General features: G+C 38.7%; 2 protein-coding genes across 3 annotated transcripts in view; one reads left to right on the forward strand and one right to left on the reverse strand.

Annotated features, from left to right (window-relative positions):
• Positions 1 to 13,300: 13,300 nt before the first annotated feature.
• On the reverse strand, positions 13,301 to 23,444 carry cln6a (CLN6 transmembrane ER protein a). 2 transcript variants are annotated; one of them, XM_006793858.3, is made up of 7 exons: positions 23,243 to 23,444; positions 20,507 to 20,627; positions 20,296 to 20,394; positions 18,390 to 18,578; positions 16,639 to 16,694; positions 14,833 to 14,955; positions 13,301 to 14,089 (listed from the first exon to the last, which is right to left on the reverse strand). In XM_006793858.3, exons 1-7 carry the CDS (start codon positions 23,287 to 23,289, stop codon positions 13,819 to 13,821), a joined length of 906 nt encoding a protein of 301 aa, XP_006793921.2. In that variant the 5' UTR covers positions 23,290 to 23,444; the 3' UTR covers positions 13,301 to 13,818. The 2 variants fall into 2 exon arrangements, with proteins under 2 accessions (XP_006793921.2, XP_006793922.2); XM_006793859.3 differs by lacking the exon at positions 14,833 to 14,955.
• chrna7a (cholinergic receptor, nicotinic, alpha 7a (neuronal)) overlaps positions 22,174 to 24,856 on the forward strand; it is a 31,011-nt gene continuing 28,328 nt past the window's right edge. Inside the window, exon 1 of the mRNA XM_087840609.1 lies at positions 22,174 to 22,229. The gene's annotated coding sequence lies outside the window, so the exon portion shown is untranslated. The remainder of the gene's footprint in view (positions 22,230 to 24,856) is intronic.

Raw genomic sequence — 24,856 nt, forward strand, 5'->3', positions numbered from 1 at the left:
TGTTTTTGTTGTGCAAACCACCCATTATCTTTGAGGCCTGGAACATTTGCATTTGTTCACTCAGAGTAGCTCAGATCCAAGGCAAGAGAAAAATCTGTGTTACAACCCTACAATGGAGCTGAAGGCCTCTCAGCAGGGTAGTAGGAGGTGTTAGGTTCAGGGAATTTACGCAAATTTGCGCAGGGTTAGTAAATGTAGTAGTAGGGACAGCAGGACAAAAAAAGGCTCAATAATTCTAGTGCTAGCACCCCGCTGAGATTTTCACAGGCCTTCAGCTCCATTGTTCTCCTGCTTTTGTTGTGCAAAACACCCTCCCCCAACCAGGAGAGATTTGTGTATGTGTAGGAGTGGCATTGCTTGACTACAGCACAGTGCTGTGCATAAAAGCAGACCGACCAGGAGGGAGAATCATTTCTTCTTCGCATTTCTGAGAACGCACATCAGGATGGCCTCCGTATCACTGCGACCCAGGAAGAACCTATCCGCGCAACAGGCTTGGGCCTTGCTTCAGGAAATGGACGAAGCAGATTCTGATGGAGGAGAGGTTTCATTTGTCCAGCAGGCCACTGATACCTCCTCAGAAGAATCTGAAAAGGAGACAGAAGAACCCAACATGCCTCCTCGGAAGAGGCCCCGTGGTACTGGGAAGCCCTGTCTGAGCCAGACGGCAAAAGAAGGCACTGTGTGGGTAGAGGAGGACAATGGAATGCCCAGTGCAGGAGCAAATTGCTCGTGCTTCACTGCGCAAGCTGGACCCACAGAGTCTGCTGAGGTTTGTCATTGCCATGTTACATATGATATTTATATAAACCCATTTAGAGTGCGGTTCATGTAAATTTACCATTCTCTATTTGTTTATCTTCCAACAGCGTAAAATTACAAGTGTGCTCCAAAGCTTCCTTTGCCTGTTAGACGTGGGAATGCTGCACACCATCAGAGACTGTACGGTACATCAAGCCCGCAGAACAGAGCCGGACTGGAATTTGTCAGTTCATGAACTGATGGCATTCATTTCCATCCTGTTTGTAAGAGCAATCATGTGTCCCGTTGGTGCCATTGTGGATTGCTGGTCAGAAAGATTTCTGGTGCCAGTAATCAAAGAGACAATGCCCCGAGATAGATTCATTTCAATTATGCAACAGCTTCGATTTGATGACAAGGACACGCGGGCAGAACGGGTGAAAACGGACAAATTTGCGGCGATCTCCGACATCTGGACACGCTTCAACGAGAACTGTGCTAAGAGTTTCACTCCAGGAGAACACATGACCATAGATGAACAGCTGTTCCCTACCAAGGTTCGTTGTCCATTCACACAGTATATTGCAACCAAGCCAGACAAATTTGGGATCAAGTTCTGGATAGCCACAGACTTGGACACCAAATATGTCTGCAGTGCATCTCCTTACTTGGGAAAGGACCCCAGTCGTCAGAAGGGAGAGAGGCTGGCAGAGAACGACCGCGGTAAAGTGAGCCGTCATTTGTGAGCCGCGGTCAAGCCAGCCGCCTCTTATCCGCCGCATAAATTTTCTTGCGCTTTTACACCAGTCTTTACGGTAGCGCCTTTTCGCTTTATATCCCGATTGAAAGCCTAGACCCGCGCACGCGCACACGCGCACGCGTGCGCACACATTACGATGGAACAGCCCAATACAGTCAATGCAATTATGTCAATTACAAAAATTCATTAAAAATCATCCTTAGTAGTTGAGGTCCAACTTTCAACACATTCCTTCTCTGGGACACCTACTGTACCTGTGTGCCAAGTTTCATCCAGATTTACTGTAGAATTCCTCAGAAATTAAAGGAAACTTATATTCAATTCAATACAGTCAATACACTACAATTATGTCAAATTTCAAAAATTCATTAAAAATCATCCTTAGTAGTTGAGGTCCAACTTTCAACACATTCCTTCTCTGGGACACCTACTGTACCTGTGTGCCAAGTTTCATCCAGATTTACTGTCGAATTCCTCAGAAATTAAAGGAAACTTATATTCAATGCAATACAGTCAATACACTACAATTATGTCAAATTTCAAAAATTCATTAAAAATCATCCTTAGTAGTTGAGGTCCAACTTTCAACACATCCCTCCTCTGGGACACCTACTCTACCTGTGTGCCAAGTTTCATCCAGATTTACTGTCGAATTCCTCAGAAATTAAAGGAAACTTATATTCAATGCAATACAGTCAATACACTACAATTATGTCAAATTTCAAAAATTCATTAAAAATCATCCTTAGTAGTTGAGGTCCAACTTTCAACACATCCCTCCTCTGGGACACCTACTCTACCTGTGTGCCAAGTTTCATCCAGATTTACTGTAGAATTCCTCAGAAATTAAAGGAAACTTATATTCAATTCAATACAGTCAATACACTACAATTATGTCAAATTTCAAAAATTCATTAAAAATCATCCTTAGTAGTTGAGGTCCAACTTTCAACACATTCCTCTTCTGGGACACCTACTGTACCTGTGTGCCAAGTTTCATCCAGATTTACTGTAAGATTCCTCAGAAATTAAAGGACATGTATATTGAATTCAATACACTTACTTAAATATTGCATCATATTCAAAAATTCATTAAAAATCATCCATAATAGTTGATGTCCAACTTTCAACACCGTCTTACTCTGGGCGACCTACGGTATCTCTGGGCCAAGTTACATCTCAATTCACTGTAATCTTTATCAAAAATTGTAATATGTCAATGCTGGCTGTGTGCCTTTCAAAGTGACACTAAATAACAGAACTCAGGCACATCAGGGAATAATCCAAAAGGTGGATTTATTAAACAAAAACAACATACAAAATATCCCTAAACCATACTACATAACCTAAAAAGGCCTGATTGGGTGAATGTGACATGTTGTATACAGCACTTTGAGTAATATGGGTGAGTAAAAACGCGCTATATAAGAATCAGTCTATTCACTGTCTGAACAGAGTTTTGTCATGACAGCATATTTGATTGTCTTCACTGACTCGCTTTGAAATCCAGATTTTAATTTTGGAATATTAAGTGTACTTGTGGTTCCTATAGAATTTTAAGGTTGAACAGGAATCATCTCTCAGGCCTCTCTTTTGTGGATGCAGCTCACATCATTCTGTACAATACGATAATTTTTAATTCTACAACTGTTTATAACCTGCATAGTTCACATTTGTGTATAGCTGTATATCTCATATTTCTGTATAGTTTTTTTAATTTCATATTCTGTATAGTTTTTCATGTTTATATCCTGTTCATAGCCTGTACATACTTATAGTTATAGCATATTCATAACATACCTTTATACCGTGTACATTGTAACATACCATAATAGACCCATTTCTGTAATATACTTACATACCTATATTATTGCTAATATATATTTTAATATATCTATATCATGGCTAAAGCACTTCTTGATGGATGCAAACTGCATTTTGTTGCCTTGTACCTGTGACATGTGCAATGACAATAAAGTTGAATTCTATTCTATTCTATATTAATTCAGAAGACAAACACCCGTCTCTGCTTTTGAGATTAGCATTAAAACCCTCAGTTTTGACAAATAATACAGTTAGAGTGGATCATGTGACCCTGAATCTTCCCTTATTTGTGCTGCAATAAGCCTAGGCTCTTGTGGGCTTCCCATCATGTATGAATTTTTTCCTTCTTTGCTCTTTCTGTGTTTATACACCTCTCTGCATTTAATCATTAGTTAGTATGTATCTCTTGCACAGTGTATATGTTGTCCTGTCTCCTTTTCATCAACCTCAGCCAGTCACAGTAGATGGCTGTCTCTCCTTGAGCCTGTTTCTGCCAGAGGTTTCTACCTCTTCAAATGGAGTTTTTCCTTCCCACTCACACTAAATGTTAGCTCATATGGGGTACTTAAATTGTTGGGGCTTTCTTTGTATTATTGTTGTGTTTTTAACCAGCAACATAAAGTGTCTTTAGGTGACTGTTGTTGTGGTTTGGTGCTGTATAAATATAATATAATAGAATCGAATAGAATAATGTACTTCAGACCGGGAGATTGGCAAAATGTATAAATAGGATGGTGATTAGGGGAATTGGAGACAGCTGTGTAACACAGCAGGGATACATTGGGAATAAGAAGACAATGGAAGTAAGACTCAACACAAGAAAGAGACAAGAGGCCACCAAACTAAAACACAGACTAAGACACACGAGCTTGACACAGACAAAACCGTAAACAGACATGAATACAAGACTGGCTTTAACACTAGAGTGTTCCATCCACTTGTGGAATGCTTAAAAAGAACTACACTTAAAAGCAATATGGAACTGAAAACAAAAGAATACATAATGTAAACATATCATCAAATAATCCAGGACTCACAAACAATGATATGATGAACAGAACTATAAAGAACAAAACTGAGAAATGCTTGGTAAACTGACCAAGGACTATGTCATCATGTCAATTTTTTAATATCATAGTTAATGTGTCCTGATTTGTAGATAGTGCCACCTGACAATTACCAGGAAATCCAACTGGGTGACAAGCCAGACTTGTTTGCCTACACACCCACTGACTAGAAAAAAGGTCCAGGACTCTTCAAGCTGGGATACAGGCATCAAAGACAAAGATGTAACCAGATAGAAAGTCATCAGGAAGGCATTGCCTGTTGTTGCTGCTGCTGTCAGACTTTTTAATTCATCCACTTGTGTCAGACACATATTGAACAGGAATAAACATGACTCACTGCACTCTCTCACTTTGTATGCCACAATGTTTGCTTAGACACCTGTATGCTTATATTGTTTATTATATCCCAGAAACATTAATGTTAAAACTTGTGTTTCTATGTCTATATATAAGTTTATTTTCATATCTCTATATTAATCTATTTATAGCTCCATTCCCTCACTTCATTTTATACAATTGCTTTGTTCCTGCATGAGAGCTATTTAAAGTGGTTTCACACACAGTGCCTCCAGATGAATACAGAGTAGTTTTGGACAGCAGAGGCTGGAGAATGGTATTGCTCTCTGTGTGAAAAATAACTACTTATTTGAAATGAAGATGAATGTATGATGTCAAGGCAAAAAAAAAAGATTTTTCTTTTAAACAGTACATTGCATAATGAGAGTTGGCAGTTTGTCTTGTAACCGGAAGGTTGCTGGTTCGAGCCCCAGCTCCCACAGTCTCGGTCGTTGTGTCCTTGGGCAAGACACTTCACCTACCGCCTACTGGTGTTGGCCACAGGGGCCGATGGCGTGATATGGCAGCCTTGCTTCTGTCAGTCTGCCCCAGGGCAGCTGTGGCTACAACTGTAGCTGCCTTCACCAGTATGTGAATGTGAGAGTGAATGAATAGTGGAATTGTAAAGCGCTTTGAGGGGTCCCAAAAAGCGCTATATAAATGGAATCCATTATTATTATTATTATTATTATTATTATTATTATTATTATTATTATTATTATTATTATAAGATTAGGGAAACCTGCAGTCAACTGAGACTGCAGAAGTCACTTGGATGAGTGACGAAACTTTTCTCCCATTGAAAACGCTACGTCCAGATGAACAGAATCAACCTTTAGAGATTTAATTACCTGGATGACATTCTCCGTGTTGTTTCTGAATTCTTTGTCACCTTATGAATAATGTATATAATTTTGAATAATTTCATGTAAATTTAAGTCTTATTAATAGAAACTGAGGAAAGAATGTAATTTGTTTTTACACGTCTTGATACTTGGATATGGGGATTAATAGGTAGTTATTTATATATTTTTATTATGTTCTGTATTTCAAACTGTAAATTAAGCTTGTTTGGTTATAGTTTTTATTGCATTCTTGTAATTTTTCATGCTTGTACTTTTAATACATTTTTGATAACATAAAAATAAATCTGAAAGATACCTGCATTTTTCAATACAAAATTCACAGATATTTTCAAAAGTGATTTGGCATGCAGTGTTACATTGGTAAAGTATAATATATTGCATTAGAAACTTTCACAGGATCAGTACTGGACTATATCAAGTTCTGTATTGCAAATGTTGTCGTGGTTTTAGGCAAGAATTTAGGCGACACCTTGTAGAGCACTCAAACTCCGACCTTTATTATCTACTTCCTGTTTCAGGACCCCCTTTCACAATAAAACAGGTTATACTCAAACAGATTACACCACAAATGTGACTGTGGACAAAAGCATTCGGGTTTTCCCAAACCAAAAACCCTGGATGACCAGTGAGGTCTGCTCAAAGCCCACAATGCCGACTTCAGGTCTGTTGACAGAGCTCTGTACAGGTCTGCTCGAGCTGACCTGAACAGGGGTCCCACTTGTCCAGCAACAACACACGAGAGGTGTGGCAGGGAATAATAGACATCATAAACCACAGAGGCAGAACTGTGAAAACAGAAAACCTGAGTGTGCAGCTAGCAGAGGAAATAAACGGCTTCTTCGCCCGCTTTGAAACACCACAACAGCAGCATTCATCTGCCTCAGCCCTGCTCCCATCCTCATCCTCACCTAGTTCCTGCACCGCTCCATTCATTGTAACGGAGCACGATGTCAGATGTGTGTTCCAAGCAGTGAACCCCAGGAAGGCAGCCGGTCCAGACGGAATACATGGTAAAGTGCTAAGACCATGTGCCCACCAGCTCACCCTCATCTTCACCAGAATCTTCAACCTCTCACTGGATGAAGCAGCCATCCCATCCTGTCTAAAATCAGCCACAATCATCCCAGTGCCAAAGAAGTCTCCCATCACCAGCCTGAACTATTATTGCCCTGTGGCCCTCACACTTGTAATCATGAAATGCTTTGAGAGACTAGTCCTTCAGCACACCAAGGATTACCTCCCCCCAGAATTCGACCCCCACCAGTTTGCATACCGCGCAAACAGATTCACAGAAGATGCCATCACCCTCCACTCGGTGCTGAGTGGAGGGTGAACAGCGGCAGAGCTACGCCAGAAAAGCGGCAGAGCTACGCCAGAATGCTCTTTGTGGACTACAGCTCAGCCTTTAATGCAATCGTCCCAGACATCCTCTGCTGACCTTCCACCACTCGCCCATTGAGAGCCTACTAACTTACTGCATCCCAGGATGGTATGGCAGCTGCACTAAGGCGGATAGCGAGTCAGTGAATCAAATATGCTGTCATGACAAAACTCTGTTCAGACAGTGAATGGACTGATTCTTATATAGCGCCTTTTTACTCACCCATATTACTCAAAGTTCTCTATACAACATGTCACATTCACCCAATCAGGCCAGATGTAGCATGCCATCACATAAACAGTGCCATCTTACCATGCCAGAAGTCAGCCAGCAGTGCCGGCTTCACACCAGATCCAGGCAACACCCGTCTGCTATGTGGGATGACTTGTTCTTTTGGCGTTTTAGTTGTGGATTATGTTTGGGCTGTGTCTCTTGCCCTTTCAGTATAGTATTGTTTTCTTGTGCTTCTAAGTGTCCCTTTGTTTCTTTTTAGGTTATGTAGTATGGTTTAGGGATATTTTGTATGTTGTTTTTGTTTAATAAATCCACCTTTTGGATTATTCCCTGATGTGCCTGAGTTCTGTTATTTAGTGTCACTTTGAAAGGCACACAGCCAGCATTGACATATAATTGTTCTTTCAATTTTTGATAAAGATTACAGTGAATTGAGATGTAACTTGGCCCAGAGATACCGTAGGTCGCCCAGAGTAAGACGGTGTTGAAAGTTGGACATCAACTATTATGGATGATTTTTAATGAATTTTTGAATATGATGCAATATTTAAGTAAGTGTATTGAATTCAATATACATGTCCTTTAATTTCTGAGGAATTCTACAGTAAATCTGGATGAAACTTGGCACACAGGTACAGTAGGTGTCCCAGAGGAGGGATGTGTTGAAGGTTGGACCTCAACTACTAAGGATGATTTTTAATGAATTTTTGAAATTTGACATAATTGTAGTGTATTGACTGTATTGCATTGAATATAAGTTTCCTTTAATTTCTGAGGAATTCTACAGTAAATCTGGATGAAACTTGGCACACAGGTACAGTAGGTGTCCCAGAGAAGGAATGTGTTGAAAGTTGGACCTCAACTACTAAGGATGATTTTTAATGAATTTTTGAAATTTGACATAATTGTAGTGTATTGACTGTATTGCATTGAATATAAGTTTCCTTTAATTTCTGAGGAATTCTACAGTAAATCTGGATGAAACTTGGCACACAGGTACAGTAGGTGTCCCAGAAGAGGAATGTGTTGAAAGTTGGACCTCAACTACTAAGGATGATTTTTAATGAATTTTTGAAATTTGACATAATTGTAGTGTATTGACTGTATTGAATTGAATATAAGTTTCCTTTAATTTCTGAGGAATTCTACAGTAAATCTGGATGAAACTTGGCACACAGGTACAGTAGGTGTCCCAGAGAAGGAATCTGTTGAAAGTTGGACCTCAACTACTAAGGATGATTTTTAATGAATTTTTGAAATTTGACATAATTGTAGTGTATTGACTGTATTGAATTGAATATAAGTTTCCTTTAATTTCTGAGGAATTCTACAGTAAATCTGGATGAAACTTGGCACACAGGTAGAGTAGGTGTCCCAGAAGAGGAATGTGTTGAAAGTTGGACCTCAACTACTAAGGATGATTTTTAATGAATCTTTGAAATTTGACATAATTGTAGTGTATTGACTGTATTGAATTGAATATAAGTTTCCTTTAATTTCTGAGGAATTCTACAGTAAATCTGGATGAAACTTGGCACACAGGTAGAGTAGGTGTCCCAGAAGAGGAATGTGTTGAAAGTTGGACCTCAACTACTAAGGATGATTTTTAATGAATTTTTGAAATTTGACATAATTGTAGTGTATTGACTGTATTGAATTGAATATAAGTTTCCTTTAATTTCTGAGGAATTCTACAGTAAATCTGGATGAAACTTGGCACACAGGTACAGTACGTGTCCCAGAGAAGGAATCTGTTGAAAGTTGGACCTCAACTACTAAGGATGATTTTTAATGAATTTGTGAAATTTGACATAATTGTAGTGTATTGACTGTATTGAATTGAATATAAGTTTCCTTTAATTTCTGAGGAATTCTACAGTAAATCTGGATGAAACTTGGCACACAGGTACAGTAGGTGTCCCAGAGAAGGAATGTGTTGAAAGTTGGACCTCAACTACTAAGGATGATTTTTAATGAATTTTTGAAATTTGACATAATTGTAGTGTATTGACTGTATTGAATTGAATATAAGTTTCCTTTAATTTCTGAGGAATTCTACAGTAAATCTGGATGAAACTTGGCACACAGGTAGAGTAGGTGTCCCAGAAGAGGAATGTGTTGAAAGTTGGACCTCAACTACTAAGGATGATTTTTAATGAATTTTTGAAATTTGACATAATTGTAGTGTATTGACTGTATTGAATTGAATATAAGTTTCCTTTAATTTCTGAGGAATTCTACAGTAAATCTGGATGAAACTTGGCACACAGCTAGAGTAGGTGTCCCAGAGAAGGAATGTGTTGAAAGTTGGACCTCAACTACTAAGGATGATTTTTAATGAATTTTTGAAATTTGACATAATTGTAGTGTATTGACTGTATTGAATTGAATATAAGTTTCCTTTAATTTCTGAGGAATTCTACAGTAAATCTGGATGAAACTTGGCACACAGCTAGAGTAGGTGTCCCAGAGAAGGAATGTGTTGAAAGTTGGACCTCAACTACTAAGGATGATTTTTAATGAATTTTTGAAATTTGACATAATTGTAGTGTATTGACTGTATTGCATTGAATATAAGTTTCCTTTAATTTCTGAGGAATTCTACAGTAAATCTGGATGAAACTTGGCACACAGGTAGAGTAGGTGTCCCAGAAGAGGAATGTGTTGAAAGTTGGACCTCAACTACTAAGGATGATTTTTAATGAATTTTTGAAATTTGACATAATTGTAGTGTATTGACTGTATTGAATTGAATATAAGTTTCCTTTAATTTCTGAGGAATTCTACAGTAAATCTGGATGAAACTTGGCACACAGGTACAGTAGGTGTCCCAGAGAAGGAATGTGTTGAAAGTTGGACCTCAACTACTAAGGATGATTTTTAATGAATTTTTGAAATTTGACATAATTGTAGTGTATTGACTGTATTGCATTGAATATAAGTTTCCTTTAATTTCTGAGGAATTCTACAGTAAATCTGGATGAAACTTGGCACACAGGTACAGTAGGTGTCCCAGAGGAGGGATGTGTTGAAAGTTGGACCTCAACTACTAAGGATGATTTTTAATGAATTTTTGTAATAGACATAATTGTATTGACTGTATTGGGCTGCTCCATCGTAATGTGTGCGCGCGCGTGCGCGTGGGTCTAGGCTCTCAATCGGGATATAAAGCGAAAAGGCGCTACCGTAAAGACTGGTGTAAAAGCGCAAGGAAATTTATGCGGCGGATAAGAGGCGGCTGGCTTGACCGCGGCTCACAAATGACGGCTCACTTTACCGCGGTCAGAGAACGTGGTCATGAAACTGATGGAGCCGTTTTTGGATGATGGGAGAAACGTCACAACGGACAATTTCTTTACTTCACTGTCACTGTCGCACAGACTGCTGCAGCGCAAAACAACGTTACTGGGCACGGTGAATAAAGTCCGGCGTGAACCTCCTCAACTTGCGCGGATGTATTCCGTAAGAGCAGCAACACGCAGGTGGCCAATAGCAGTTTTCCACAATATGCTGGACCTGGCGGCGGGGAATGCCTACATTTTGTACAAGGCATGTACAGGGTGGACAGGCAAAAGAAGATTGTTTCTGAGTCTTCTAGCTCAGGAACTTCGTTGCCGATTCATGCAGCACAAGGAAATATTAGCACAGCCTGCTGAAGCTGCTGTGCCAGGGACTGGAAAGACAACGCAGTGCCAGGTGCAAGAGAGCTGCAACAGGAATCGCAGCAGGTTTACCTGTGCAACATGTAAGAAATTCACCTGTGCCAAATGCAGGGATGATGAACACTGGGTCTGCAAACGCTGTGAAGTTTGAAACACTTAAAATAAATAAAACAGACTTGTGTACCCATATATTGTGAATATGTGTCTTTTGTATCGATATGGCAGGAATTTCTGAAGGTTGTAACACAGAGGTTTGGCCTGGCTTGGATCTGTGATCTGTGAGTGAGCAAATGCAAATGTGCCAGGCCTCAAGGATAATGGGTGGTTTGCACAACAAAAGCTGGAGGAGAAACGAGCTGACGACCTGTGGAAAATCTCAGCAGGGGTGATTAACACCTTGGGACTTGCACCAGAAAATAAAAAAGCCAGTAATTCTAGTAGGTGTTGGGTTTAGGGAAGTTACGCAAATTAGCGCAGGTTTAGTAAATCTAGTGTTAAATCCCGTTTAAAAACTAATTTATTCAACATAGCTTTTCCATCTAGTTAGTGTCCCTATTTTATATTTGGTTCAATTTCTTATTTATGTACTTTATCTTTTAGCTATATCTGTTCTTAGTAACTTTGTTCTTATATTCCCTTTTATTGCTGTATAAATAAACAAATAAAGTTGTATTGTAATTCACAGTGTCCTTAAAAGGCAGGAGGTGCAAAAGACGGGTGTTTGGGTGCAGGGGAAATAGAAAGCCTTCTTACTAAGACATTGTATGGGATTCGACTAGGTGATACAAGAAGGTGTGAAAAAATGCTCAATCATTTAAGCTGGATCATACGTCAGCCAGTCATATGACCCAGACTGACTGACCAATCAAAGGAGAGCCTGTTATTTACGTAATGCTGATGTTTCATGTTAAACTGAGACTTCTTATTGTGGCATCCACTTAAAGATTAGTCAGGTTTAATCTTGTTATTTTAATATTTTGTTATTGTATTGCTCTTTTATTTTTACCTTTTATAAATCCATATACACTATACCGCCAAAAGTATTCATTCACCCATCCAAATCATTGAATTCAGGTGTTTCAATCACTTCCACAGCCACATGTGTATAAAATCAAGCAACTATGCATGCAGACTGTTTCTACACACATTTGTGAAAGAATGGGTCGCTCTCAGGAGCTCAATGAGTTCCAGCATGTTACCGTGACATGATACCTCCCGTGCAACAAGTCCACTCATGAAATCCTCTATACTGAATATTCCACAGTCACTGTTAGTGGTATTATAAAAAGAGGAAGCGACTGGAAACAAAAGCAACTCCACGAGGAGAGCGAGGTCAACAGATGCTTAGGCACTTAGTGTGCAGTCGATCACGACAGACCTCCAGACTTCATGTAGCCTTTAGATTAGTTCATGAACAGCGTGTGGAGAGCTTCATCCAATGGGCTTCCATGGCTGAGCAGCTGCATCCAAGCCTTACATCACCATCATAGACAATTTCATGCTCTCAAATACGTAGGAACAGTTTGGGGATGGCACCTTCCTGTTCCAACATGACTGTGCACCAGCATCCACAAAGACATGGATAAGTTGATAACTTTGGCCTGCACAGAGCCATGGCCTCAACCCAATAAGGGTAAATTAGAGTGGAGACTGCAAGCCAAGGCTTCTCAGTATCTGACCTCACAAATACACTTCTTTAAGATTGTTCAAAAAGTCCCATTAACACTCCTGAACTTTGTGGAAAGCCTTTCCAGAAGAGTTGAAGCTGTAATAGCTGCAAATGGTGGGCCAACATCATATTCAAACCCTATGGATTAAGAATGGAATGTCACTGAAATTCAAATGCATTTGAAGGCAGATGAGTGAATACTTTCTACATTAAAAAAAACAACTATTATTAAGGTTTTTTTTGTTTTCCATGCAACTAAATTTCTATAAATATGCATATTTTAAGATAAAGTAATATACTTATATACTGTAACTACTTCTTTTTATCTTTTCCGACAGTCAAGAGAGGACCATGTGTAACCATAGCACCTGTTTCTTCAGGGGTGTTAAAGATCAATATTACAGCATTCAGCTGTTAATAGATTGGATTCTTTGAGGTTATGCAAGGTCAGCTTTCTCTTTTTCCATTCAGGTTGCTTCGTGGCACCGTCATATGTCAAATTAATTGAATTCTTTAAAAAGAATTCATTACCAAACATTCCCAAAATGTCAATGCTCCACAGGTGTTTAAGTGGCACTTAATTCATTTGAATTAACAGCGGGGCTTGTGCCTGATCTTAGGGTCCTGTGCAATAGATTTTTAAATGCAACACATCCACAAGTTATATTTGAATGACTGGTAGCAGTTGTGAGGCAGTGATTGGTTTCTAAGTAAAATAGAACATGTGTAATGGTAATTGAGAGGTAAATAAAGGACCATAGGGGCTCACTTTGTCTTTATTGGTTAAATCCCAGTCCAGTATTTATACCTTTAATTTTAACACATTCCCATTTGGCCAAAATATTTTTAAAATGATGAACAGATTTATTCCCAATTTGCATTAGTAAATTAAACATGTATGACATGAGAATTGCAAAATCTACCCTAATACTGATAACATGATGCATGACAGTGTGCAGTGCTGGTCTCTTTTATGATTTCTCATGCCACAAAAATCACATTGCCTAATCAAAGTGAGACAAACAGCGAAACATTTCACATACATCGATATAAAAATCTACAAAGGAGGCAAATTCCCTGCTCAGTACTGGGACAGGAGGCAGAATATCCTTGAGTTTAACAGTGAAAACCAGTGCACATCAATGAGTTTTATTAAGTGCCATAGTTAAGCACAGCTAATGTCTCTGCCACACAAAATTTGAGAAAATGTATTTTTAAAAAGAAAGAAAAGAGAGCAGTTTCTTTCACTTATAAAAACATACAACACTGGTAAACCTGTCAGTGGCTCTTCTTTATATGCAAAGTGTAGTAGGACCAGGGCTCCGGCACATAAATGAGCCCGGGGTACTTGTTGCGTAGCACTGGGTCATTCCACAGATAGGCCACCCACAGAGCCACAAGCAACACAGTAACACCGAAACTGTAGAACAGGAACAGACCATTACTGTCGGGGCCAAGTCCTTTATGATGTTGGAATATCACCATAGCAACCATAGCAACGAAGGTGAGGAGGAAAAGTTCAGCGATTTGTCCTTCAGTGACCAAGTACCTAGAAGAAATTAAAAAAAAAAGAGACAGGAGAAGTCAGAAAATCAGTGAAAACCAAATACTAAATGTCCAACAAAATATTATTATAAGGAAACTGCAATCTTCATGGAAACATCAATACTGTTGTATATTGCAACAATCCTATTCACATTACTAACTATATTACCGTTTAGATGTCAGATAAGAAAAGTAATTGCTTTTCCAAAATGGCACAGGTTTCAAAGGATCCTCAAAGCTGCTCTCAAGCACGTCTATATCTTTCTTTGTGTGTAAAATTCAATTTGGACATTTGTTAGATGTTTGTTTATCTGGTTTAGTCACATGTTCATTTTTGTCAGACTTTTTAGACAGAAAGAAATTGATTTTAGAAATAGGTTAGAAAATACTGGAGTTCAGAATACTAAAGGTCATTTATAAAAGAATTAAAATAGTTTGGAGTGCAGAATAATTGGAGGGACTGTTCATAAGCTATTAACTTCACTTGTAGTATTGAATGTTTCCCTGGCTTTACTTTAAATGTGAGCGTTACTGATGTCCGTCTACTCTTTTCTTTATCTCAGTTAGTTTAGATTATGAAAGTTATTTGTAATCATCCCAATTAGTGTTAAGCATTTCTTCTCTAAAGCCCATGATTAGACTTCAGATGTCCTTCACAGTTTTCATCACTTTAATAACAACTGAATGTATTCATGGTGAGTTTCTGTGTCTGGTAATCTATGTAGTGTGTCTAAAGGATAGACTGACCAATAGTAGAGAGCGCTTGGTCCCAGCAAAAGCCAACCAGCAAGAGGAACCTTTTTCTGTTCTTCACCACTGGAGAAGCAACCACTGAAGTAGATGAACAGAATGATAAAGAAAGGAATATACCTGGCGAAAAAAAAGAAGAAGCAAACCCTTATCCTCTGCACAGGATGAACATTATGTTCAAGTACATCTTTATAAACGGGCAATGAAAAATATTATTGAGCTCGGTTCAAGGCTACCTTTGTAAACAGTATTTAACAAACCACAAAAGCGGAAGGGGAAAAAAACCATTTCTTTCTCTTTTTGTTATTAAATGCTTAGACGTGATAACGATAATGAGGTCATTTGTTTAACTTTACATCTGCAACAATTATTAGTACATTTTTAAGCAGTGAATTAAAATGAAAGTGGGAATTTAGCAGAACAGTTGTAAAAATAAATCTAATCGCTGATCAAAGTTACTAAAAACAAGATGGAAAAAAATAAAATAAACTGCATTTTATTTTCAGAGTAAATATTACAGGGATGTGCTGTACATGGTCAGTTAATAACACCTTTGAAATCTATTAAACTGTCAGCTGGTCTCAAGCTAGAGTCTTTCATACCACCCAGAGAGAATTATTATTGATGGTTCTTATTTGTGTAAATTTAGTCCGACTGTAAATGTTTCATCTCCTATAAAATGATTATCTCCATTTGGATGAGCCCAAAGGTTTAAAAGGAACATTATTTTCCCATCAGGTCCACTTATTTGCTCCATTAACGGCTTTTCACTATATTTGTCAAACTAATTTGGCGAGTACAGCAAGTGACTATATGAGTTTTAGTCTCTGCTCATATTCCTGCTTCCTTAACAACTACACAGCTTTTTGTGTACTATTAGTGTATCACAAATCACATCAGTACTACAATTTATGCTTCCAACTTAGAATTCAAAGGATCCTGGATATGACTACGAAAGTGCACATATCCAGGTTTGTGTACTCATTTATATTTTCATGTTTAAAAGATTATGTTCTTCATATTAAAACATAAATAAAAGAATATGTATAAAAGTAACCTGTTGGTTTTGGGGCCAAAGCACTGAACAGTTCACAGCTGCACCTTCCCTCGTGTCCTGTCATCTGTCACAAAGCAGTTCAACCCTTCATGAGGCTGCTTATGTAACGCCTGAGCAAAGGAAGCTTAAACACTGTCTCAACTCACTCGTCTAATTTCATATGAGTTCTTTGGCAGCACCGGTGAGCAAGGAGGTAAAAAGACAACTACAGTACAGTTCATCCTGCTTCAACATATTAGCAATCTCCCTACTCACCCTCTATCTTCTTTCCAGAACTGCAATACTCAAACCACACCCATATCTGCATTACTGAGCGAACAGCAGACTCATCCACTGAAAACTGTAATTCCTTTACCTCAGCAGTGAAAATGCAATGCTGGAACATTATGAGGGGAATAAAACATAAACAAACCCATAAAACTAAGAGTCTGTGCAATAATAAGAAATAGCAGGAGAGCTATAACTCTTCTTCATTTTAAAATAAAACCAAGTGATCTGGAAAAATTCTCAGTTTTCCTGCACGTAATAGGATTCATTTTCATTAGGATTCATTAGAGACAAAAACTGGTCACACATTAAAGCTTAATGCTAACTGTGTACAGATTTCCTCAAAATCTCTGCTCTAATTACTTTACTCGCCTTTGTATGTTTTTTCAAAACATATCCATCATAACCCCCCACCCCACCCAAAAAGGGGTTCATAGCGATCCATTTCTGTACATGCAACATAATTATTGTAAACATACCACATTAAGTGTCCCAGGTGTTCGTCATAATAATACAGCAGCTCAAAGGAGTCAATCTGAGGGAGAAGGACCAAATTAAATTCATTAAAACGTTCCCAGACACACAACCTTATGCTACAGTGCCACCTAGTGTTCTGGTGTGTAACGTCAACTTTATTACAGAACTCACAGAGAGCAAAACAAGACTTTAAAAAACAGCTGTGAACAACATTAAGTAATGTAAAAATATAAGAAGACACTGGCTTTACCTGAAGTGACTGTATATTAAAAATGTTGTAACTAACTGAAGAAAAGATTTCACGCAATCGTATTTTCCAAATGTGTAAAATCACAACATTTCATGAGATGATGAGTTGTTGAAAGCTGTTGACCCGAGGACTTTAATTATTTGATGAAGCCTCACACACACACAAAAGCTGCTGATTACAGTTGGCAATGACAGGTATGAAATCTAGAGAAATCCAAGTTCATGTTATTCTCAAATGGTCTTGTTTCTCGCTTAAAGTGAGAAAACATTTAAATTTATGCAGCTTTTTTTTCCTTTATTGGATACGATCTGCTTTTTATGAATGCACCAGTCCAGTACCTAAAGAGATTAGATACTATCTACCATGTTTTATTGTTGGCTGTGGAAATTGTGTACATCACTGTTCTCTGTATGCTGCTGTTAAATGGCCATCTCTGTACAGTATATCCACAGACTTTCCCATTGGTTGGTTTTTAACTATAAATCTCCCCTTGGCTCATTTCTTCCTATCTGTGTGTTTACATGTGTTTAAACTGCAACTAATACAGCCTTCGTTCTCACAACATCATACAATTGATTGTCAGAAATGGTTAAATGTGGCTCTTAATGATCTGCTATTGCATATTTTTCCCATGTTTGTACGAATTGTTGTTATGTTGTCATGTTTTGTAACTTTTGCTGCCACGATGCCAGGTCCCTCTTGGAAATGAGATTTAAATCTTAATGAGACTTTTACTTGGATAAATAAAGGAGTATAATAAAAATTGAAAAAAACATGAAAGTAGAGATCTGGAACATCAGTCAATACCTCAAAGTACTACGCTGAAAGATGAGAGCAAACTTACATTTCTGTAGGCAGTAAATGGGTTTAAACCTCACAATGAAATTCACATGAATCAGTGTAAAAAAATGTTTTTAAAAACCTTCTTTGACTCTCTGTTGGTCTAACTGTGGGGTAAGAAGTTGTGCATCAATCAGATGTTTGAACAACTACATATGAATCTTGGTTTTGTAATAAATAAGATCCGTAGTGATTTCTTCCCCTGGAATCAGCAGGGAAATAAATCAAGAACAAATCAAGTCAGGATATAAAATCTTAACATGACTGCTGTTGTGCTGCTACACTAACCCACAGTATATAAGTGTTGACAAACACCACACTATCAAAGGTACGATGTTCTGCTTCTGGTCGATGTGACAATAAAAGATGTGATGATGACGATGAAGGAGCAGAGAGAAAAATAAGCTCCACTCCCACACAGCAGGATAAAGTCTGCTGCATCTAAACAGCTGCGGTGACGCTTGTTTCTGCGGTGTACTCTCAGTTCAAAAAGAACAGCTTTTTTAAACTGCTGAAGACAAACAATATTTTTTGTACGAGCAGCATGCACGAAGTTGTCCCACTTACATAAATAACATACAAACACACACTTTGACAACCTTCTCCATGTATTCCAGTATTCCCACTAAGCCCACCATGGATCTTAGCTGTTTGCCATCTTACCAGTGAAGCTGGTTTAAGGTCTTTGATGATGGGGTTCTCCCTCACTGATAGGTGCAGCTGATAGCCACTCAGGATGAGCCGGTGGTTGATGGAGTCTCCCACCAGGTGGATGCTGGCTCCCATGACGAACGTGATGATGCAGAGGTACACGGCTGTGCGAGACAGCACTCTTGGACTGCGCTCAATCAGCTGAATGGAGCAGAAACAAACATGTATACCTTAAAAGAGTTATTCTGGGGACACCTTTAAGAACTGGCTTCAAGCACAGCGCCTGTGCATCATCTCTGAGATATTTTTTCACACAGCCTACAAGTTAATGTGCTGTTTTTCTTTTCTTGAATATGTTTTTGACTTTATGTAGGTGTGTTTGTGTTTTTATCTATTCAGCTGCACCTGCCTAGTTCTTCCTGTCTCTTAAATATAGATCTGCCTTAAAGGTAATGGATATTGCGGGGCAAATAGCTTGTTTCATAACACAACCACACGGATGACCTACATCCTCTAACAAAAGCATGCAACTTGCGTCATTACACTGACTAGAAGTAACACTGTCTCTTTGCCAGTCAGGCGTTGAATTATGGGTTTTTATGTTGGTTTGCAAGAACTTAAATAGTCTGCCTCAAAATGCACATAAGTGGCTACCTGAAAAATCATAACACAAAATTATTACACAACATTTTAACTGATGCAATTCTGATTCCTGAAACTGAGAAAAAAAATTAACCCAAAATATCTATTTGCCTTAAACATGTGGTGATTCAGTTCAAAGTGGTTCACCGTCTCCATTGGTCTAAAACTAGACTGTGCAAAATCAAGGATGGGTTTGACCCCACATGTGACCGGTGCAAACGAGAGCCTGCTTCCCTATTTCACATGTTCTGGGCATGTCCAAAACTGGGTAGCTTTTGGAAAAGCATATTTGAAACCATGTCCAACATATTTGGTGTTCCAATTGCACCCTGCCCATTTATAGCTATTTTTGGGGTGACGCCTTGTGATGCCAGTCTTTCCAAATCACACTCTGATCTTCTGGCCTTTTGCACTCTTTTGGCCCGTAGAATTATATTATTGAAATGGAAAGAGCCACTTCCACCTGTATATGGGCAATGGGTTAAGGATGTCATGTACTATACTCAGCTGGAAAAGATCCGCTACACTGTAAAAGGTTTGGTTCGGAGGTTTTTATGACACATGGCAACCTTTTCTTACTTACTTTGAAAGATTAAGTCCAGATACTATTGCCTAATGTGCGTGTGAGTGGGTTTTTTTGTTTGTTTGTTTGTTTTTTTCCCTTGCTGTTGTTCATTTATTGTATTATTTACTGTATGACGACTGTTTGTTAATATTGCCGTAATTGTTGTTGGAAGTAATTCTTTGTTCAATAAAAAGACCTTGATCAAAAAAAAAAAAAATTAACCCAAAATGATGTTGGATATAATGTTGCCATGTTGAGCAACAGTCTCTTAAAGCAGGTATTAAACAAGCTCAGTAATCCCTGGAAGGTTTTTCTAACTAGGGCCTGCCCAAGATTTTTATTGGTGAAAACTAAACTATCAAAAATCAAAACATGGCCAGCAGTCACAACATGCAGAGCAGAAAAGGAATGACGAGATCTGGAATGCTGAAATCTTTGCCTCTCCTAGACTTGAGAGTCTTGAACTGTCCTAACTGTATAGGAATCACACATAAGCAATAAGATACAAAACATTAAAAGTCAGCACAGATTTCAGTCTGTAAAGCAACAGAAAACCAGGTTGGCCTGATGCAACTGCAGTAAAAGCAACATTGAAATAAAGAGTTACACAGTAGGTCAAGTGTTCACATAGAAATGATTCACTGGAGAGAATACAGAAGACCTGATGTTGTCTTCACAATCACTAAGACACTCTGCTGCATTAAGACTTGCCTTGAGCATTAGGAATGGCGTTATGACATTGTAGGCCATGTGGAAATAGTCTCCAGCACTGGGCTTGTTCAGTGGAAACCACTCCAGAGGAAGAATGATCTGAAACATATGTAAGAAAATACTGGTTTCCACTGAAATTGAAAATATTGATGTAACCATCCATTTGCCTTTTTTTCCTTCATTAGATTTAAACCGCACTGAGCCTCCCTACCATAACAATGGGCCTTCCAAAGTCTAATATCCAGTTCTGCACAGTGAGACACAGCCACAGGTCAAAGTGGAAGCGCTGCTTTTTCTTCTGCGCCACATTTTCCTTTGAAACACCAGGAGTGCTGTAAACATACAGTGAGTCATTGTAATAGAGCAAGCATTACCAAAGCAAAGGGCAACACAGCTGCCGAGCACTTAACAGACATGTTACTGCATTTATTTCAGGTTAAGAGCACATGCTTTCCTTACTTGAATTCGAGTATTTTATATTGATGGTAAAACTACAGTATTTTAAAATGTTATATTAAAACACAAGTGTATTCTCTTTTCACCCCCCTTGCATCCTCCACTCTTTGATTTCAGAGTAATAATTATGCAGCAGCTGTGAAACTGCTGAACTATCCAACCTGCTGTTTATTGTGTGCAGCTGTGCAATTTCCTGTAGCATGTTGAGGACAGTCCCTATAGTTCAACATATGCACTGGGAAAGCGGGAAGATGAGTGCAGATAAATCCCCCATGGGCTTTCAGCCTTCCTCGAGGATTACAGGCTCCCTTGTAACACCAGCAAAACCAGTATTTACTGCAAAGAGTGCTGTGACCATCTGCATCTGCCTGAAATCCTTTTTCTTGCCATCCAGACATATTGATCATAAAGCTGCAAAAATTAATGAAGCCACACAAATTTTTTGCAAAACTCAGCTGCTGGGAAACTTTTGCAGCCACTTGTTGGTTTCAGTTCAACATACTGCTAGTAGCAACCACTGCTGATTCAGCTTAAAGCTGTGTCAGTCTAACATATGTGTCTAGAGCAGGAATGTCAAACTCATTATATATTATGGAATATATAGAGCCCACTTTGACCTTAAGTGGGCTGGACTAGTGACACTCCCCCTTTCTGTCAATGAAAAAGAAGTTCAGTTGAAGATTTCATCCCTGAGCTTTAATTAATATAAGAAAAAGAAAGGCAATTTCAATGGTACATGTCAGTTTTTCCACGTGATAAAGAAATGCTGCTGTAATATATGAAAGAGATCGTTCAGCTTGACTCTTTGAGCTTAAATTGTAACAACTAAATGTGTGAAATTACAAAAGGAATTGAGGTAGCTCATTGCCCTGTGATTATAAAATTTCACAGGAGTAAGTGAGTCACAAAAACTGCCCAGTTTTTGTGGACCAATTGTAAAAGTTGTAATTACTTTGGTGTAGTAAAGATGCCCATGTGGGAGGGCTTTATTAATAGGAAAACATTCAAAACTTATGCATTTAATAGTCCAAGAATTTATGCCCTCCTTCTCATTTTCCAAAGGATCCAGTAGGCCACAGTGGAGTCTTTGCAGAGCCGATTATGGCCTGTGACGTTTGACAACACTGGTCTAGACCTTTAAGACACAAGTCAGGCTTTATATGACTTAAGGTCTCAAACGCTGTAGTTGCACGTGTTCTTTTCCTATAGCCCCTTTTGATTTTTTGTTTTTGCTTGACCTGATCTATGTTTTCTTCTTTTACATGATTGTGTTTCTGGCCAGATGTCTGAAGACTGAAAACAGACTAGTTACATCCAGTGTTGCCAACTCCTTAGTAAGGAAAATCGCTATTGGCTGTCCTAAAAGTCGCTAGAAGTCGCCAAATGACGTCATCACCTAATTTGCATAATTTGTCATGCTAACGTAATTGTAACCTACGTTGTTGGAGAGAGAAATAACATCGTGGAAGAGACATAAAGTGAGTAAAAAACGTCCTAAATGCAGTTAGAATTTATTTAGAACTACAAATTAAATTTCTTTTAGCAATTATTGTTTTTTAATGTCACAATTCCAACCCTGCTCCTTTACCCGGGCGTGGACCGGCAAAAGTGACCCGAAATTGGCACTCTGGTGGAGTTACTTTGTGTGTGAGAGTGTGTGTTTATAAGTAGTTTTAAACCTTGTGATCCACAAAACAGCATAAGAGTAAAGGAAGAACTGACTGCGTTACAGTCAGTGCTGGAGCAGAGGCTTCGCTCATGCGCGATTCATTTGCCGTTTGGACGCACAGGTGTGAACGTCTCCTGCCCTGATAGCAGCTGGGGGAGGACTATCCTCCGCTCGTGAGCGCTTTGGCACGGGTGAGGCGCCCACGGCAGCACCGCTGCTTGTTGAGAGTAAGAGCGATACGCGTTTTCACGTCAAAAAGTCGTCATAAATAAGTCTCCAATAATACCAGAAAAAGTCGCCAGATTTGTCGCTAGTCGCTTTTTAGAAAAAAAGTCGCTAAGGGGGTCTGAAAACTCGCTAAATATAGCGACAAAGTCGCTAAGTTGGCAACACTGGTTACATCCAGATCCACTACACAGTCAGTGAGATTTTCCAGAGTTAGTTGGTGTTCCTGTCATGTCATCAGAAAGCCTGAAGACAAGAACGAGGTAAATACAACAACAGGAGCCAGGATTTTGTTTCTACAACATTTGGCTTGAAATAACGCCTAACTGGCGCTATCAAACGGAGCATGCGCGCCTCATTGTTTTCATTTGTACGTCCAATCATTCACTTGGCGCGCAATCCAGCCTCCAGCATCTGTTCCTGGATACATGCAGGAGAAGAAGTGATAAGCAGATACTGTACTGTAGAAAACATTTATTCTCGGGGTTTTACAGACGTTCGTTTCTTTAAGCTTTACGCTTTCTGTGTTTATGAACCGACTGCGCTTCAGCAAGGCGACGATAACAGCAGCGACATCTTCGTGTTTAGAGTACAAACCTCTTCAGGTGTAAATCCTTGACTTGACGCTTTCGTACAGTCTGCATTGTTGTTTCCGTGTAGGCAGCCGATGGTCTCGTTTACTGTACCTACTCTTACAGCTTCGTGGTCACAGGTGTGGAAAGCTAGCGGGATTCAACTACCCTAAACATTTTTGTGTACAGTTAATGGTCACGAGCGCTATCGCTTCCGGGCTGTCGCCTTGTTTCCGCCCATCAGGAGAATCCACCAATCAAACTGCAGCAAAGACAGTAGAAGTGGAGAGGGCACGCTTCACCCCGAGTTATGATTTGTAGGCTAGGCAGCTCAATTACCAACTTCAGTCTTACGGATTAAAAATTATAAAATACAATCTTCGAAGCCTGAATAAATAAATAAGCAAATAAGTGAACTTATAAGGACGTTTTTAGTCATTAAGTTCAAAGTTGTTATAATGAATGTAAGGATTCAGGAGCCACGCACATCGAAATAAAGAATTCGGTGCTTAAATAATGAATTGTATAATAAATTCTGCATTTGTAAATTCATTTTTGAATTCCTCATTAAAAAAACGATTTTCAAAATATTTAAAAAAAAAACTTCATTTCGAAAACCATTTTTGAATTCCAATTTAACTGATTTTCAAAATGCTTTTTAAAATGGCGATTCCACTCCTCATTTCAAAATCCATTTCCCTTTCCTGTTCGCTCACAGATTAGCTCAGGGATTAACATTTGAATTAGCAGCTGGACTATATGGAGGGCTCTCGTGGTCCTCCATACTAAAGGGGTTAAAAACCAGGAAAACACAGTCCTTTGTTAGTGACCTACCCATTGTTTACCCTACCTCTCACCCAGTGTCAGCTGAGATTTCCTGCTGCTCCACTTCAACCCTGAATTGTATGTATATATATATAGATATATAGATATATATTGTCCAATAACAATAGCAGATATAACAGATAAACTCACGTAAGGAGTTGAATATTCAGCTTATGGACCTTCTTTGGCCTCTTTTATAAAAATGTTCAGCACTCTCACATATGGGCTGATATTCAACCTGATATCAGTATCAACATTGACACATCAGGAAATTATTATGACTACATTACCATATGAGTAAATAACAAGCCTTAAATTTAAACATATCTGTTGTGATTTCTTTTAAATAGCTAAATATTAATGTGTTATCCTGCTGTCAATTCATGCAGATAGCTCACAGTGATCTAATGAAGCAAGTTTGCATAAAGAGCATTTTGACTTGCATGTGCACATAATTGGTCTGTAAGCTCTGTTTCAAAATGATAAAAGTACACTGAAAAGTGACTGTCTGTGCAATTATTCCATGATTACATTTCATCTTATCAGTCACAAGCTGATGAAACATATGATTTGACATGCAGATCACATTCAGCTCTGCCACTTGTCTTTTAATCAGCCACTTTAAATCTGTCTGTGGCAGAATATATAGACTCATTATTTTTAAAGTGGGCATATATAACACATTAGTGAAAGAGTGCTGCTGTTTACCTTCTAGATGGTAAAACAAAAAACACAGTGAAAGACCTGTTCAGGACACGTACAGTATGATTAGCATTTATGGGTGAAGACAGGAGTCTAGTTTGCTAGAATTTGT

The sequence above is a fragment of the Neolamprologus brichardi genome, chromosome 1, assembly GCF_056152115.1.
Source record: "Neolamprologus brichardi isolate AB-2024 chromosome 1, ASM5615211v1, whole genome shotgun sequence".
In the NCBI taxonomy this organism is placed as follows: domain Eukaryota; kingdom Metazoa; phylum Chordata; class Actinopteri; order Cichliformes; family Cichlidae; genus Neolamprologus; species Neolamprologus brichardi.

What these genes read in the sequence shown, in the direction of transcription:
- cln6a (XM_006793858.3), bottom strand. Translation starts at nt 23,289, where the DNA reads ATGCAGACTGTACGAAAGCGTCAAGTCAAGGATTTACACCTGAAGAG. An exon ending in AAGGATTTACACCTGAAGAG is followed by an intron (nt 20,628 to 23,242) that starts GTTTGTACTCTA and finishes GTATGTTTACAG; the next exon opens with CACTCCTGGTGTTTCAAAGG. An exon ending in CCAAGCGCTCTCTACTATTG is followed by an intron (nt 14,090 to 14,832) that starts GTCAGTCTATCC and finishes AATTTCTTCTAG; the next exon opens with GTACTTGGTCACTGAAGGAC.